Genomic DNA, 14,810 nt, shown 5'->3' on the forward strand with positions numbered 1-14,810 from the left:
CAATGACAACAACTTAGGGTTTATCCCTGACCACTAAGACCAAATCCCAACCAGTCCCAAAATGCCTACCATCAGCAATCAATAACACGACTGAGTTAATGTTAAAGAATGACATGATTTTTCTCTCAGTCACAAGTTTAACAACTGCGGCGCTGGGCCGCCGTGCGGTCAACTCGCCTGCTAAAAGAAAACAACAGTGTGCAACCAGAGATTTTTTTGACAACTCTCTGCTACTTGCTCCCTGGACAAAATGCAACTATTCAGTACAGATAAACTGTAAAAAAAAATAGATATCTCAGGCATCTGAGTTGTGTCATAACCTACATCAAACAGCAAATGACCTCAACGACCCCACTGTGGCTGACCATTCAGTCCTCTAGAGGACAAGTCAGTGGTTATAAAAGCTGTCTAATATATTCTCATCAATGTTTAAATACATACATCTCTAATGTGATTTAAATTCTGCCATCCAAGTAATTTACAGTGCATCACAAATGTATAATAATTATCCAAACTACAGGCTGATGGATTAAATTTAGGTTATTTTTCATGCCTGTACAAGAACTCTCAGTGACAAGTGTAAAATACAGTTTCTATGCATTTTGCACAGCCAAGTATACAGATTAGTCGAGGAAAACATTAGTCAGCCTCTCCTTAACATGGAGAGCTTTACAATGTATATCTCCAGTAACACCAGGACAACCAATGGCAGTCATCAGCAGGACTCATCTGACTGATGTCATTGCCTAGTTCAGCCATAAGCACAATGATGTGGTAGATGGTGGATCTTCTAATGCTCCAGGATGAATGAGCCACGATCACTTGTTGTGGGGAGTGACCTCATTGTAGCAGAAGGATGACCTCATACGTGACAGCGTACGGCAGACAGGTGATTGGATGTTTGACCCCCAGCAGGTCAGACACAACATGAACAGGAATTTGAATAGGACTCAGCAGAGAATGTTTGGTGCAAGTCAACTGTTCTGTCACTTTCATTTTCTCTCTCACTCCCTTTCCGTTCTGTTTACATCTGCACCCAAGTGGGACTTGGGCTCCAAGCCACTGACATGGCAGTGAGCTCCCATGACAACTTTTCACTTCCACTCTCATCAGTTTCTTCTCGGTTCGACACGCCACCCCCCCCTTAGCTCATTATTCTGTGATTACACATTCTGCCCGTGTCACTACCGTGAAAGTGAGTCCTAATTTGGGCTTTAGGGAAAGATGGGGAAATAAATCAACCTTAATTTTAATGCAGATGTCTAAACACTTTAGTACCCTTCACCTGATTCTCTCTCTCTCTCTCTCTCTCTCTCTCTGAGGTGGGAGAGGTTTGTTTCATAAGGCTGCATGAATGATGGAGGCCCTTTATAATTCTGCTCCTCGCACCTCTGAGGTCATTGGATAATGAAGGTGCCAATCATGTCTTCCCTCCTCCACTCCTGCAAGGTTTTCAAATGTTTCTGGTGAGCTTGCATTTCAACTTGACAGACTGTAAGCCCCTTTGAAATGCCCTCTGGTGCACGAGAGGCTAAACTGTAAACCCCTGCATTTATATTCCAATGTTTTGCATTTTATAGATAAAGTTCAAATAAGTAAACTACATGAGAATTAAGAACATTTTTATATAACATGCTGTGTTCATTAATATATTCACATATTCGGTAATATGCTGTATTCACTTTTTCAGGGTTAAATTGTTGATGTCAAATGATGGCGTATCCACCTTTGTTTTCTGTCTGGTTTGCCTGTTCTCTCAAGTAGCCAGCACACTACAGACAGGTCCACGATTTTCAGGACTGGCAGTAGATTTCAGAGTTTCAGTCGCCGCCCAGCCAAAATAAAGTGGAAGCGTTTGATGTTCCATCCCGCCTCTGCTGACACTCTGCTCATGTTCTGCTCTTTAACGCCGTTAGGAACTTCTGCCAACAACCTACTTGCAATGCCAACTACCTTTCTTAGACTCTAAACCTGAGTTTGTTCTAGCTTAACCAACCGGAAGACCCAAACCTTGGTGTGTGCAAACACACGAGGACAAAGAGTTCAGAGTTTAGGGATTAACAAAATCTCCAGCCAAAAACTCACCAAAACAAGAGATAATGTCAAACATAAAAACAATCCATGAAAACGAGGCACTTTCATGCCAACCACCATGTACCACGCCAACACCTTTCTCAACATTTTTTCTTATAAACCATTCTAACAGGTCACTAGAGGCAAGCTACTGCCCCCTAGTGGATAGGATGTTGGTGTGATAATGTGGTCATTAAATAAATGCGCCTTACAAGAGCAAGTCATTTTCCAACAATTCTTCTTTGCATTATGGAACATCTGTTATACTGACACCTACTGGCCAGGATGTTTCAGACAAATCTATACTAAATCTATTTTAAACATGGTCACCTCCATGTAGGGAACCCTGTTGTGTCATTTGAGGACCAGAGCGCAATATGATTCTTCCTCTCTTGTGATCAGAATTTAATAGACAAAAAAAAATGTACAAATAATAAATAATAACTAGTGTTAATAGTCATAAATGTTGCTTGCTAGTTTCTGGCAAAAATTATCCTTAAACTAACAAGCTGTGTGGAGTGGCGGTACACCAACTGAAGCACACGCTACTTGGTAGTTCTCTAAGTAGGATTTGACCATGTTTCTTTTGTACATTCTCACATATTTGAATTTTGACGCCAAATCCAAGTCTAAAAGGTCAGAGGATGAGGCTCCATTCTGATTACTATGCCAAACGAACCCTCAGGCATTCACATGGGACAGTATATGCAAATCTAAACAGCCAACAGCTGCTTTGACATCTAAACAAGCCAGAACATCCAAAACATATGAAATATGCATGAATAACTCAAGAGCCCAGTCTCTGTGTAGTGATATCACAGGAGACCAGTCTCTGGGTGCTGACATCACAAGAGCCCAGTATCTGTAAAGTGACATCACAAGAGCCCAGTCTCTGTATAGTGACATCACAAGAGCCCAGTCTCTGTGTGCTGACATCACAAGAGCCGAGTCCCTGTGTGCCGACATCACAAGAGCCCAGTCTCTGTGTGCCAACATCACAAGAGCCCAGTCTCTGTGTTGTGACATCACAAGAGCCCAGTTTCTGTGTAGTGACATCACAAGAGCCCAGTGTCTGTGTAGTGACATCACAAGAGCCCAGTGTCTGTGTAGTGACATCACAAGAGCCCAGTCTCTGTGTGCTGACATGACAAGAGCCCAGTCTCTGTGTGCTGACATCACAACAGCCCAGTCTCTGTGTAGTGACATCACAAGAGCCCAGTCTGTGTGTGCCGACATCACAAGAGCCCGGTCTCTGTGTAGTGACATCACAAGAGCCCAGTGTCTATGTAGTGACATCACAAGAGCCCAGTCTCTGTGTGCTGACATCACAAGAGCCCAGTCTTTGTGTGCTGACATCAGAAGAGCCCAGTCTCTGTGTGCCGACAACACAACAGCCCAGTCTCTTTGTAGTGACATCAAAAGAGCTCAGTCTCTGTGTAGTAATATCACAAGAGCCCAGTCTCTGTGTGCTGACATCACAAGAGCCCAGTCTCTGTGTAGTGACATCACAAGACCCAGTCTCTGTATAGTGACATCAAAAGAGCTCAGTCTCTGTGTAGTGATATCACAAGAGCCCAGTCTCTGTGTGCTGACATCACAAGAGCCCAGTATCTGTGTAATGACATCACAAGACCCAGTCTCTGTGTAGTGACATCACAAGAGCCCAGTCTCTGTAAAGTGACCAGGTCTCCAGTCTCAATCTTTTGTCTCATTCCAGCCAAAGACAGAGCTCAGGACCAATCAAAAGTTTCCTCCTGGTGACCTCTTTGTAACCTCTGTCTTACATCCAAAAGCACAGGCACTGGGGGGTCAAAAATTCCCGATTCCAGAAGCTGCACGCCACAGATGCTACACACCAGACGCACGAGTCCCAGCTGGGCCAGACTGTGGCATCACACAGCAGAGAGGTATAATTACGAAACACGGGGCAGAGTCATAGCTTATCGATATCAAAGGCTGGGTGGTTATTAATAGTGCTGTCTGCTAAGATCTCATCATCTTTATCACTTCTAAAAAAAAGAAAAAGAAAAAAGAATAGAAAAGAAACCAGGGTGGACAGAATATCTTTTAGAACCATGAAGCGTTAAAACACTTTCATGCGAGTCTTTCCAGTTCACAAAGGCTTTTTTAAGATTGAAGTCTCAAGCATTTTTACATAATTTGAATGCTGTGAGGTTTTGCATGGCGAAGACAAAGGTCATTTGTCAGGCATTTTCTAATACGATGAGATGAACCAGCAATTAATCATTAATGTGTGAGAATCAAATTGCTTATGCTATCTGAAGCCACAGGCTTTTATTTAACTCAAGAAGAGAATTCCTTCATTAGGTTTTTGCGAGGCACCACAGGAGGTGATGTCATCATTCAAAATGGTGTCCAAACCTCTTTGGAAGTTCTTCTTTATAAGTTCTTCTGCCACACTTTCAGTCCGTACAAATGAGCATGTTTACCAACTTGTATCTGTGGCAATGTACATCACATTTGTCAAGCATCATGCAAATATTAACCAAATCCACTGTGGACAACACCCTTCTGAGACGAGTGAGTTCAGGCTCAATGCCAGAAAAGGAATGAGAATATCTGTGCCGTGCTGGAAGCACATGGTAGTTGTGGAGGACGTGGTGGCTCTGGTTCTGGTCCACGTTCGTTTCTTGTCGCCATTCCCACAGTGTACAGACGAAGACTCGCCACAGACATCTGGATGCAGCCCTACAGACACTGAGTTTGCTGTGTTATACAACTTGAATCATTCCGAATTAGTCTTCCTTATTTCAGCCGGTGTCCAAATTAGACGTGATTTTTCTTTTCGCTGTGTTAATATCCCGCAAATCTTGAACAAGCTAATTATCAGTGCTTGTGTTAAACAAACAAACAAACAGAAAACCCTGAAAGGATGTAAATCTGAGTCAACACACTCAGCCAACTGTGTTTCATCTTTCTTGAAACAGCCCTTAGTTATTGATGTCAGAAAAGTTTTGTATTTTCCCAGAACCGTGAAGGTTCAAGTCCAATATGAGACCCATATGAAGGTGAAAGGGGAGCTGCTTAGTCCATGTAGGGACCACACACAGAATCACATAAGGGACCATGAATCAGGAGCTGCTGTGTACCAAGTCCTTAGTGAAACAGAGTCTTTTTCACTTTGAAAAAAGGCTGGTAGCGGCCGGTGAGAATGGTGAAAATAGTGCAGCAAATCTTCCACAAGGGAGGGGGTTGTGGCTGTGCTGCCGTGTCCCTTCTGAGACCCGCATGTGCTGACTCACTTCTTTCAAGGGGGTCGATACCGCGCACTGGGGTTCTGGGACGCCACACAGCTACGGCCGAATAAATTAACACTGTTAAACCCTCAGCCGCACACAGGCGGTTACAACACGTGGGTGAAAATGTCCTGAGGTGACAACAAGGGAGTTGGGTGGAAGAGAGAGAGAGAGAGAGAGAGAGAGAGAGAGAGAGAGGGATACGGGAGAGAGACCAGAGAGGAATGAGATATGGAGAGAGAGTGATGAGGGAGATGGATGAGAAGAAAAGAAGAGAGAGAGAAGAATGAGAGAGACCTGAGACAGATGCAGAGGCAAAGGGAGGCTGACTCAGAGAGAGCAAGAGTGAGCATGTGAGAGAGAGAGAGAGAAAGAGAGAGAGAAACAGGGAGAGATAGAGAGAGAGAGAGAGAGAAATTGAGAGAGAGAGAGAGGGAGAGGGAGACAGTCATTGTTATTGTCATCATTTACATTAGTGCTTGGTAATGCTGAAGCTTACATAAAGCACACTGTTTGAGCACATACGCTTTGAACAGAGCACAGTAATCACGTCACACACAAAATGCTCCTGACTGATAATTATCCAAAATCGTCTTTCAATGCCTTAGAACAATTCACTTCCATGGTATTTTGTAATGATGTTCTCTGAGAAATTACCTTCAAGTGTAGAATGATTTTAGCCTGGCATTGATTAATAAGGTATTGCCTGTAAAGATGGGAGAACTGTGAAATCTTGATTCAGTTCAAGCTGAAACAGTAACAGCAAGCACGCAATGCCATTTTCTGAGCCACGGTATATCTCGTCCGAGGCAAACAGACAAATCCCATTTGTGGATAAACAACACCATGTTCTTGCCGTCCCTTTGATTCCGCACTACAAAGGCAGAACACCACACCAATCCAGCCACTTTTCAGATACTTTCGAGGGCAGCTGCAACTGTGCTCGTGCCTGAGCCAACATGGATGCCATTGCTACTCACCACGTAGAGCTGCTTCCACAGCACGGCCCATTCCTGGAGAGTAGAGGTGACCTCAGTTACCACGGGGTCTTCAAGGGGCATCACTGTCTCATACTGCCTGTTTACACACACACACACACACACACACACACACACACACACACACACACACACACACACACACACACACACACACCAGTTTAGCACCAAAACTTCAGTTCTTTGAAGTTGCTTTATAGATGTTTAATCTCCCCAGTTCCATCCATATTCGCTGCTGAAAAGCAGACTGTATTAAAAGCTCACCTGGTAAGAAATGCACACTGGCCAAAAATGCACTGACCAACTCCACTTTTTAATTGCATTATCAAATTGTTACTAGTTTTCACTCCCATTCTCAATGTGTGAGCACACTCAAACATGAACACTTGATTTACAGACGAATATTAGCACATGATTTAGCCTAACTGGGATTGTCACTGCACTACAGCAGCGCCTGGGGATGTGAGCAAAGACCTCATAAAGCAGCTGCAGGAGCTGAATGTGCGGACATTACATATATGCCATTTGCATGTATGCACATTACATATACTCAATTTGCATGTACGCACACGACATATATCCGATTTGCATGTATGCACATTACATATATCCCACTTGCATGTGTGCACATGACATATATCCGATTTGCAGACCTGATTTGCAAGAATGCAGATTACATAAATCTGATTTGCATGTGTGCACATTACAGATACCCGATTTGCATGTGCACACATTACATACATCTGACTTGCATGTCTGCAAATTACATAGATCCGCTTTGCCTGCAGGCACATTACCTAGACCTGATTTACATGTACGCACATGACATAAACCCGATTTGCATGCATGCACATTGCATAGACCTAATTTGTATGCTTGCGCACTACACAGACCTGTTTTGCATGTGTGCAAAGTACACAGCCATGTTCAACTTGGCCAGATTGTCTGAACTTTCATTTCATTAAAAACATTTAATATTTCACTTTATTGGCTTCACTTCTAGTGATACTACACTAATTATTGTACTGGTCCTTGTAACATAATGGATTAAGTGTCATTGATGCTGATGCCTCTTTCATCTCCTTTTATCTCTCCCTCCAGTTTTCTCTCCATCGCTTCTCCAACATCCTTCTTTTGTCCTTTTTTGGATGGCGTTGTGCAGACTGATGGATGCTATCAGGCCTGCCGGTCTCTGCGTGTCTCCAAAGAGGAAGCATACAAGAGCAAGGCTAATTGGCTTTGAAGGGATTCCTCTGAATCTGCCAAATGTTTTTCGCTACCAGGGACAACTGGAATCCAGTTTCCTAGCCAACGCCCCATGTTGGCAAACGATCATGATCATCCAACGGTCATCGTTTTCAGAACTGAAAAGGTTTCACGGAGTAACTACAAAAGAAAGCATGTACATTACTAGACATGTCGCCACAATATACATCAACACTAGTTTTACTAGTTACCCAACTACAGCCAGTCTACACCCCTAAACCCCACTCACATGGGCTACCAGACCTTGGGATGGAAGACTACTGTTAAAGCAATACTGCTGTCTAACTAAACACAAATGAACAAAGTCGTCCCTTTAAAAGCTAATGGGTCATATATGACCAGCACATATATGGACAGCACACATATGGATGGCACATGCACACCTGCTACCTCACTGAGTCATTAACCCGGAAGGCAGTGTTTGTTTGGAGACGTGCTGGCGCACTGTCAGAGCTCAGCCAATCACTTGCCATCACTTGCGCTATATTAGATTCCCGGACGAAGTTAAAACAAGGATGCTTGCGCATTACACAATCTAACTGCTGTTTGATGTACAGACACCTTAGGTCAGGACATGTACTTATGTTGTTTAAATGGTTTGAGTGGTAGGGTAATGTTGTTTAAATGATTTGAGTGGTAAAGTTATGTTGTTTCAATTGTTTGAGCGGCAGGGTTATGTTCTTTAAATGGTTTGAGTGTTTTCTCTGTACTGTCCCCTCTGTACTGGTTTGACTTTTGTCTGTCTAGTGATTTCGAAAAACCGAAATCACTAAACGTAATATGAGATGTCACGTTACATGACTGTTGTGTTGAGTTATTTTCAGTACTATGGTGTGGGGTATTTTTGGGTGAAATGAAATAGTGTCTCATCCCAGTTTTGTCTTCCGTCCTGCTGGCTTCCTCCTCTAAAGTCCAGAGCTGTCCTGTGATTGGTCGTGATGTTAGGACTAAAGGAACAAAAGCAAACTGAACCAAGACCAAGCTCATGGTGAAACCCATGCTGACTGTGAGATGAATGTTGGTCTAAACTGATGAGATGGTGTCTGTCCTCACGTCAAGTTTGCACCATCTAGCATTAGCACAGGCTGCTCTCATTTGAGAGTGTGTCAAATGACTGTCACCTCTGCCTTTAAACATAAACGCTAAGTGTTCTTTCACTTCCGAGATTCAGCAAGAACTGCTCATCCTTCTCATATCTTCTGCATGATATGATTTTACATATTCAAATCTATTACAGGTATATTTATATTATCATTGCTAATATATAAGCAGAGGCAATACCCCCCCCCCCCCACCACCACCACCACCACCACCAAGAATGCTTATGTATTAGATGACTGAACATAGCATGATGTAATTTACATAATAGTAACTGGCTCATGCTAGCTAACTAGCTAACCTAGTGAAGGCTTTGTCGTCCATGCCAAATTCTTGGGAAGGGTCTATATGTATGGAAGGCCCTGCGGAAATATCACTTCATTGACCCAAATGGGAACAAATGGCTCAGTTAACAGTCTCAAAAGGCAGCGGGGGTAGTTGAAACAGACACGCCGGGTTCTCCAATATCAATGGTTTATGAGAAGCCTCATACGATGCATTATCAAAAACGGTAAATGAATCAGGAACGTTTTAAAATCGTCCCCATTTAGCAATGGAGGAGAAGCTGCATCCGCCTGATAGGCCAGTGCACTGGTCCCTTGAGGAGGCCACAAAGGCTGTCCCGTGTCCTCGTCCCTTATCTCCACTTCTGGAAATAGGCTGCCGGACAAAGAGAGGAAGAAAGGAACCCGCGACAAAGAGCCGAGCCGTGCACTCGAGCCGAGCTGGAACACACGGTGTGTGAGCTCTTCACATTGTTATGCACTCTGAGAAAGGGTAAGATGTCAGAAGCTTAACCAAATGGTGAAGGAGCTGCTCCTCGTTGTTTCTGATCACTGTTTCTTGCTTTGCTCCTTGGGTCATTATTAGAATTCCAACCAGGAAGATCTCCTTGCTTCACACACACAGACACACACACACACACACACACACACACACAGAGACACACACACACACACACACAGACACACACACACACACACACACACAGGTACGCACACTTACACACACATAGGTATGCACACATGCAAACATGAGCACACGTGCATAAACACACACACTCCAAATTGCAGTTCCAACTTGAATATCATATCCTAAGTGCCTTGTTAAAGTGCGCTGAAAAGACCTAGTGCTGGTTCAATATGTGTTATGTGTTTTAGTCCTCAGTGTGCTCTAACTGATAGACATGTAGACAGGTGTCTTGTTCTTGTCACTCACAACAGTCAGACTGCAGGTGAACAGAACCTCATAATACATAACACAGTGAACCTCATTCTATCACAGTTTTGTCTTCTCGTCCTGTTTGTTTAAACAAGCCAAAAAACTAAACACATAGTAGATCTGGACTATTACTGTACACAAGGGATTTATATAAGAGTAGTCTGTTTGAGGAAGTTTTTTTTTTTTAGGATTCTACTAAAAACTGTCAAAATATTTGACAAGCACTTTTTAAGAACCCCTAGGTTTATTTTCATTAGGTGTTGTGTGAATTTCTTGTCAGTGTTGTGTTGAGTGGTCCCTCACCAAAACAAGTCCAACTAACAGCAGGCCAGTGGTCAGAAACCACCTGCTGGTGAAGTGCCAGAATGCAACACAATCGACCAAATAGTGGCACATGAGCAACAGAAAAGTGTGTAACTGTAAGCAGGTACACGTAACTGGAAATGTACATCTACAAAGACTTACTTAGCTTACTTAGCAGCTGCTTTTGTGATATTTCTGCTGCTTCGTTAGAATCATATTGACACACCCACAACCAGCCTCTCCCCAACTGAGTATCATTAAAACCAGTCAAAATCTGGCACAACAGTACCCGTACCAGTATCAGTAAAGCTATTGTATTATTTCTAAATAAGAAAGTTAGGGGGAAATCAATCAGTTTGGCCTGAAACTGTCTACCTGTAAATGTAATGTGAGTTAGCAATAGTTCTCCTAAAATGGAATTGGTGGATTTTATATATAAGGTGACCATTTTCTAGTGGGAAATGAGATGACCACTGAAACTAGATGAGGCAAGAACCTCATCTGGAACTGCTGGAAATGGTGTCAGGGATTCTGCACGTATCATGACTGGGTTCTGCTCATATCTTATGATGGATACACAATAATTGCTTCCTATTGATAATTTCCTAAGCTGTGTTCACCATTCATTACAGATTTGATGTTAATGTCATAGCGTTATCATGTGCTATTTCACAGGTGCAGTAGTTCATATAAAACTGAAAAACTGCTCCTTTTCTCTCATTTGTTTTTACTAAAGATGGAAAGTGTTTTGTGAAAATTGATCAGAACCTTAATAACAATGGTTGAGAAAAAAGTTTAACAATTGTTAGTTTTCTCTAATGTGCCATGGAAAAGAAACTAAGAAGACAAGTAAATCTGCATCATACTAAACTGCTGCTGGGAGCATGTAAGAATGGATGGCAGGTTGGATGGAATCTGGATGGTGTTTGAAAACACTTAAAACATTTGCTTAATTAAAAAGCTCTTATTCCAAGAATGCAATAATACTAACAATATTAAATGAATTAAAGTGGTTACTTTTTAATGTAAATCTATTTCACGAACACAAATCATAAAAAGGCATCCAAGCTGAATAAATTCTGCAGAATATCGGATGATTAGTATATTTACAGGAAAGAATGAGGTACAGAACTCACTACTCATGAGCTAATACATGACAAAATTATCATAATTGGGGTGATAAGTTTGCTTTGCATATTCAACATGGATGATCAACAATACTTTTCATCTGCCGTCTATTTAAATGCCCTTGCACAGATAGGACAGGTAGTTCATCATTATAACTGCCTTTCCATAAAATCTGCACCAGACTGATCCCTGACATCTGTGTCAGTACCAGCGAAGCCCAATTCCAGGTCCAGAATCCAACAGAACATAAACACGCTCAAACACAAAGAGAAACACATACAGTTCAAAGAATTTGTATGGCAATCAGTGAGCCATGAAGTGGTGTCTTCATGGTGGAGGGGGGGAGGATGGGAGAGAGGAGGGGTGGGGAGAGGGGAGGAGGGGAGGGGGGTAGAGGGGAGGGGAGAGGGGAGGAGGGGAGGGGAGAAGAGGGGAGGGGAGAGGGGAGGAGGGGAGGGGAGAAGAGGGGAGGGGAGAGGGGAGGATGGGAGAGAGGAGGGGTGGGGAGAGGGGAGGAGGGGAGGGGGGAAGAGGGGAGGGGAGAGGGGAGGAGGGGAGGGGAGAAGAGGGGAGGGGAGAATCAGAGAGCAGCAGAGAGGGGAGAGGAGTAATGTGAAAGAGAAAAATGAGTAAACAATGTGGTAATCCCATGACTCCCACACTTGGTACAGTATCTCACCATCTCCCTCACTCTCCTTCCTACTCTCCACTGGATCTCCATCGAGTGAGCAGCTTGCAGTAATTCAATAATGAGGCACTCACCCCCTGTTTGTGATGATGGCCTTCCTCACGTAGACATAGCTGGCTGGGAAGATCCCCTATAAGGATGGAAAAAAGAGGGGTTTACCCTTCTGCCTTTATAAAGGATGCCATTAAGTCAGCCCTGCTGTTTATTAGAGAAAGATAAACAGAACGCAAGCACAGAGTAAAACATCTTCCCACTGCAGACGTGTCACTACGAACACCCTCTGTTTATCATTCGGATTGAGACATCACATTCACTCCAAAATGGCTCTTGGTCTGCTCGCCTCAAGGCAGCGTTCAGTCCCTAGTTCACCTCCACATGTCCGGTCTGTTCGGAAAGGAGAGGAATCTTCATTGTGGCAGCGGAGAAAGGTCTAGAATGTGGGCCTTTATATCAGAGCAGGCATGAGGCAGGGGTAGATACTATAACACTAGATTACAACAAAAACTTCTCAGCCATTACTCAACTTCTACAAAAACAAGCATTTATTAAAGCTTCTCTCAGCTTCTTTCAAGAATTCTCACAACAAATGCCTGTTCTCAAACCAGCTAACACAATAATCAGAAAACAATGCCCATGCTACAAACTGAAACATTGCTAATAATTTTATTGTATGACCACAAGCACCACGTCTGGTCTGTCTTGGTCTCATGCATGTTCACCTGCTCTTTCTCTCCCTGCCCCAACTCCTCCCCTACCTGCCCAGACTCCTCCCCTACCTGCCCAGACTCCGCCCCTACCTGCCCCGACTCCTCCCCTACCTGCCCAGTCTCCACCCCTACCTGCCAGACTCCGCCCCTACCTACCAACCTCACCCTACTTTGTTTACTCATCTGTTCTCCGCCTCTCCTTCTTCCTGTACTGCTTTTCTTCATCATTGTCCAACAGGTCCACCACACATATTCTGCGTAATTATTTTTTACCCATGACAATGAATTAAATAATGAGCTGAAAATGAGGTGAATGCATTGGCAAAAAGTTAAGAGACTTATCAGCTGCCCTGATGCAAAGGGATCAGATGAAATGATGAAAGGTGCTTAGAACTTCTCAGTGTTTTAGAATACTGCTTCTTCATTCTTGTTTTTGTATAACTTAAACAAAAAACATCAACGATACTTTACCAGAAAATCTCTTCAACAGGAAAACATTTTTATTAACTTATTAACTTATTAAATGTTTTTTTTATTGCTAACACCACCATGTCATGAATATTTTACAAAGGATAAAGTTCAATTCTAGAGGCACATGTAGTTTCTGGAAAAGTCCAACATCAAAAATGCCCATTGAATTGTCAACAGGCCAGACAGTAGCAGAGTAATCCAGAGCAGAAAGAACACCTTCAAACAGCAGAAATCCTTTCACACGTTCATCTTTCAAAAGGTTAAATTAATTAGCAACCGAGGGTTCTAAATGTCATCACACAAAAAGATCTGTTCGGTGGCATGATTTCATATGGTGAACTGATAAATCATTGTCTTTCATTCCAAACCTGTGAAGGGTGATGTATGGCTATAAAGACAGTTTCCTTTTATATTTGGGTTTTATGGTGAAAATTTCTGTTGAAACTTAATGTAAACTTTAAATGTAAAAAATGGAAATTACATTTGATTTATTAAATGAATTTGATATATATTGAGTGAAAATGTAGGAAAACAAGACTTTATCTCTACACAGAAAACCTATTTCTCTGATGTTGTTTGTGAAATTTAAATTTGACTATTAATTAATGAGCCTCTTTATTAAATATATTGATGCTAAAATGCCTGTGTTTTTAATTAACACTGTGACACTGCATCTTACAACGTAAAGTGATGCAAAGCATCCAGAACTACTTCCAGTACATTAGCCTGATGAATAATTCATGAAGGGGAGGTTCTCTGCAAAACTGCAGATCCACATGAGAAAAAGGGCTTTTGCATAACAACCCATATCTACTGTCGTCATCTGACCTGTTTTCAGATACCATTTGAGGCGCATTACAGCATGTGTTCATGAAATAAGATGACTACAAAGGTAGATTCTAGCTAGAGGCAAAACAGATGTGACTGTGTGTGTGTGTATGTGTTTGCATGCATGCATGTGTGACTGTGTTGGTATGTGTGTGTGTGTGCGTGTGTGTGTAGGTGTTTGTGAGCAACTGTGCAGGAGTGTGTGTGTGTGTGTGTGTGTGTGTGTGTGTGTGTGTGTGTGCCCTCTGGGCAAGAGCTATTGATAGGATACCTAAGGCTTCTTCTCAGCCAATGTGCAGGAGCAAAACAAAAAAAAAAAACAAGTCATACAAGTGTTAGAAAATCTTAGACGAGCCTGCAGTAATAATGTAAAAATGGGAACACCTGAGCTATGTGTGTGTGTGTGTGTGTGTGTGTGTGTGTGTGTGTGTGTGTGTGTGTGTGTGTGTGTGTGTGTGTGTGTGCGTGTCTATAGTAAACAACTCTGGATTTCACTCATGTTGTGCACATTTTCATGCACATGAGTTCAGGACACTGCGGTCCTGCTGGAACAGCCTCACCACTCGGGTGGGCAGAGTTAACGGGTTAGTGAGCTAAACCCTTCCTGTCTTCTAGCTAATAAACAATTTTGCCAAAATCTTATTATCCAAAGTCTTATTTGCCGTTAACAAGCAGATTAAAAACAATAGCACCATCTAAAGGTCATAAAATTTATACGAATTGGCTAAGATGGGCTGATTTGATCTAGCCCCAAGCTGTAGATTCACAGTCA

At 42.6% G+C, this 14,810-nt stretch overlaps 1 protein-coding gene across 9 annotated transcripts in view; it reads right to left on the minus strand.

Moving 5' to 3' along the window:
* Positions 1–14,810, minus strand: part of dock3 (dedicator of cytokinesis 3) — a 173,872-nt gene that overhangs the window by 100,760 nt on the left and 58,302 nt on the right. For all 9 annotated transcript variants that reach the window (XR_013131732.1, XM_077008187.1, XM_077008180.1 and 6 more), the window contains exons 4-5: positions 12,107–12,162; positions 6,311–6,407 (exon numbers count right to left, since the gene is read on the minus strand). Coding sequence is in view for 8 of the 9 variants with exons in the window: in XM_077008187.1 (XP_076864302.1) it covers positions 6,311–6,407; positions 12,107–12,162 (153 nt within the window). In the remaining variant the exon portion in view is untranslated. The remainder of the gene's footprint in view (positions 1–6,310; positions 6,408–12,106; positions 12,163–14,810) is intronic.

Source organism: Brachyhypopomus gauderio, chromosome 1, assembly GCF_052324685.1.
Source record: "Brachyhypopomus gauderio isolate BG-103 chromosome 1, BGAUD_0.2, whole genome shotgun sequence".
Classification (NCBI taxonomy): domain Eukaryota; kingdom Metazoa; phylum Chordata; class Actinopteri; order Gymnotiformes; family Hypopomidae; genus Brachyhypopomus; species Brachyhypopomus gauderio.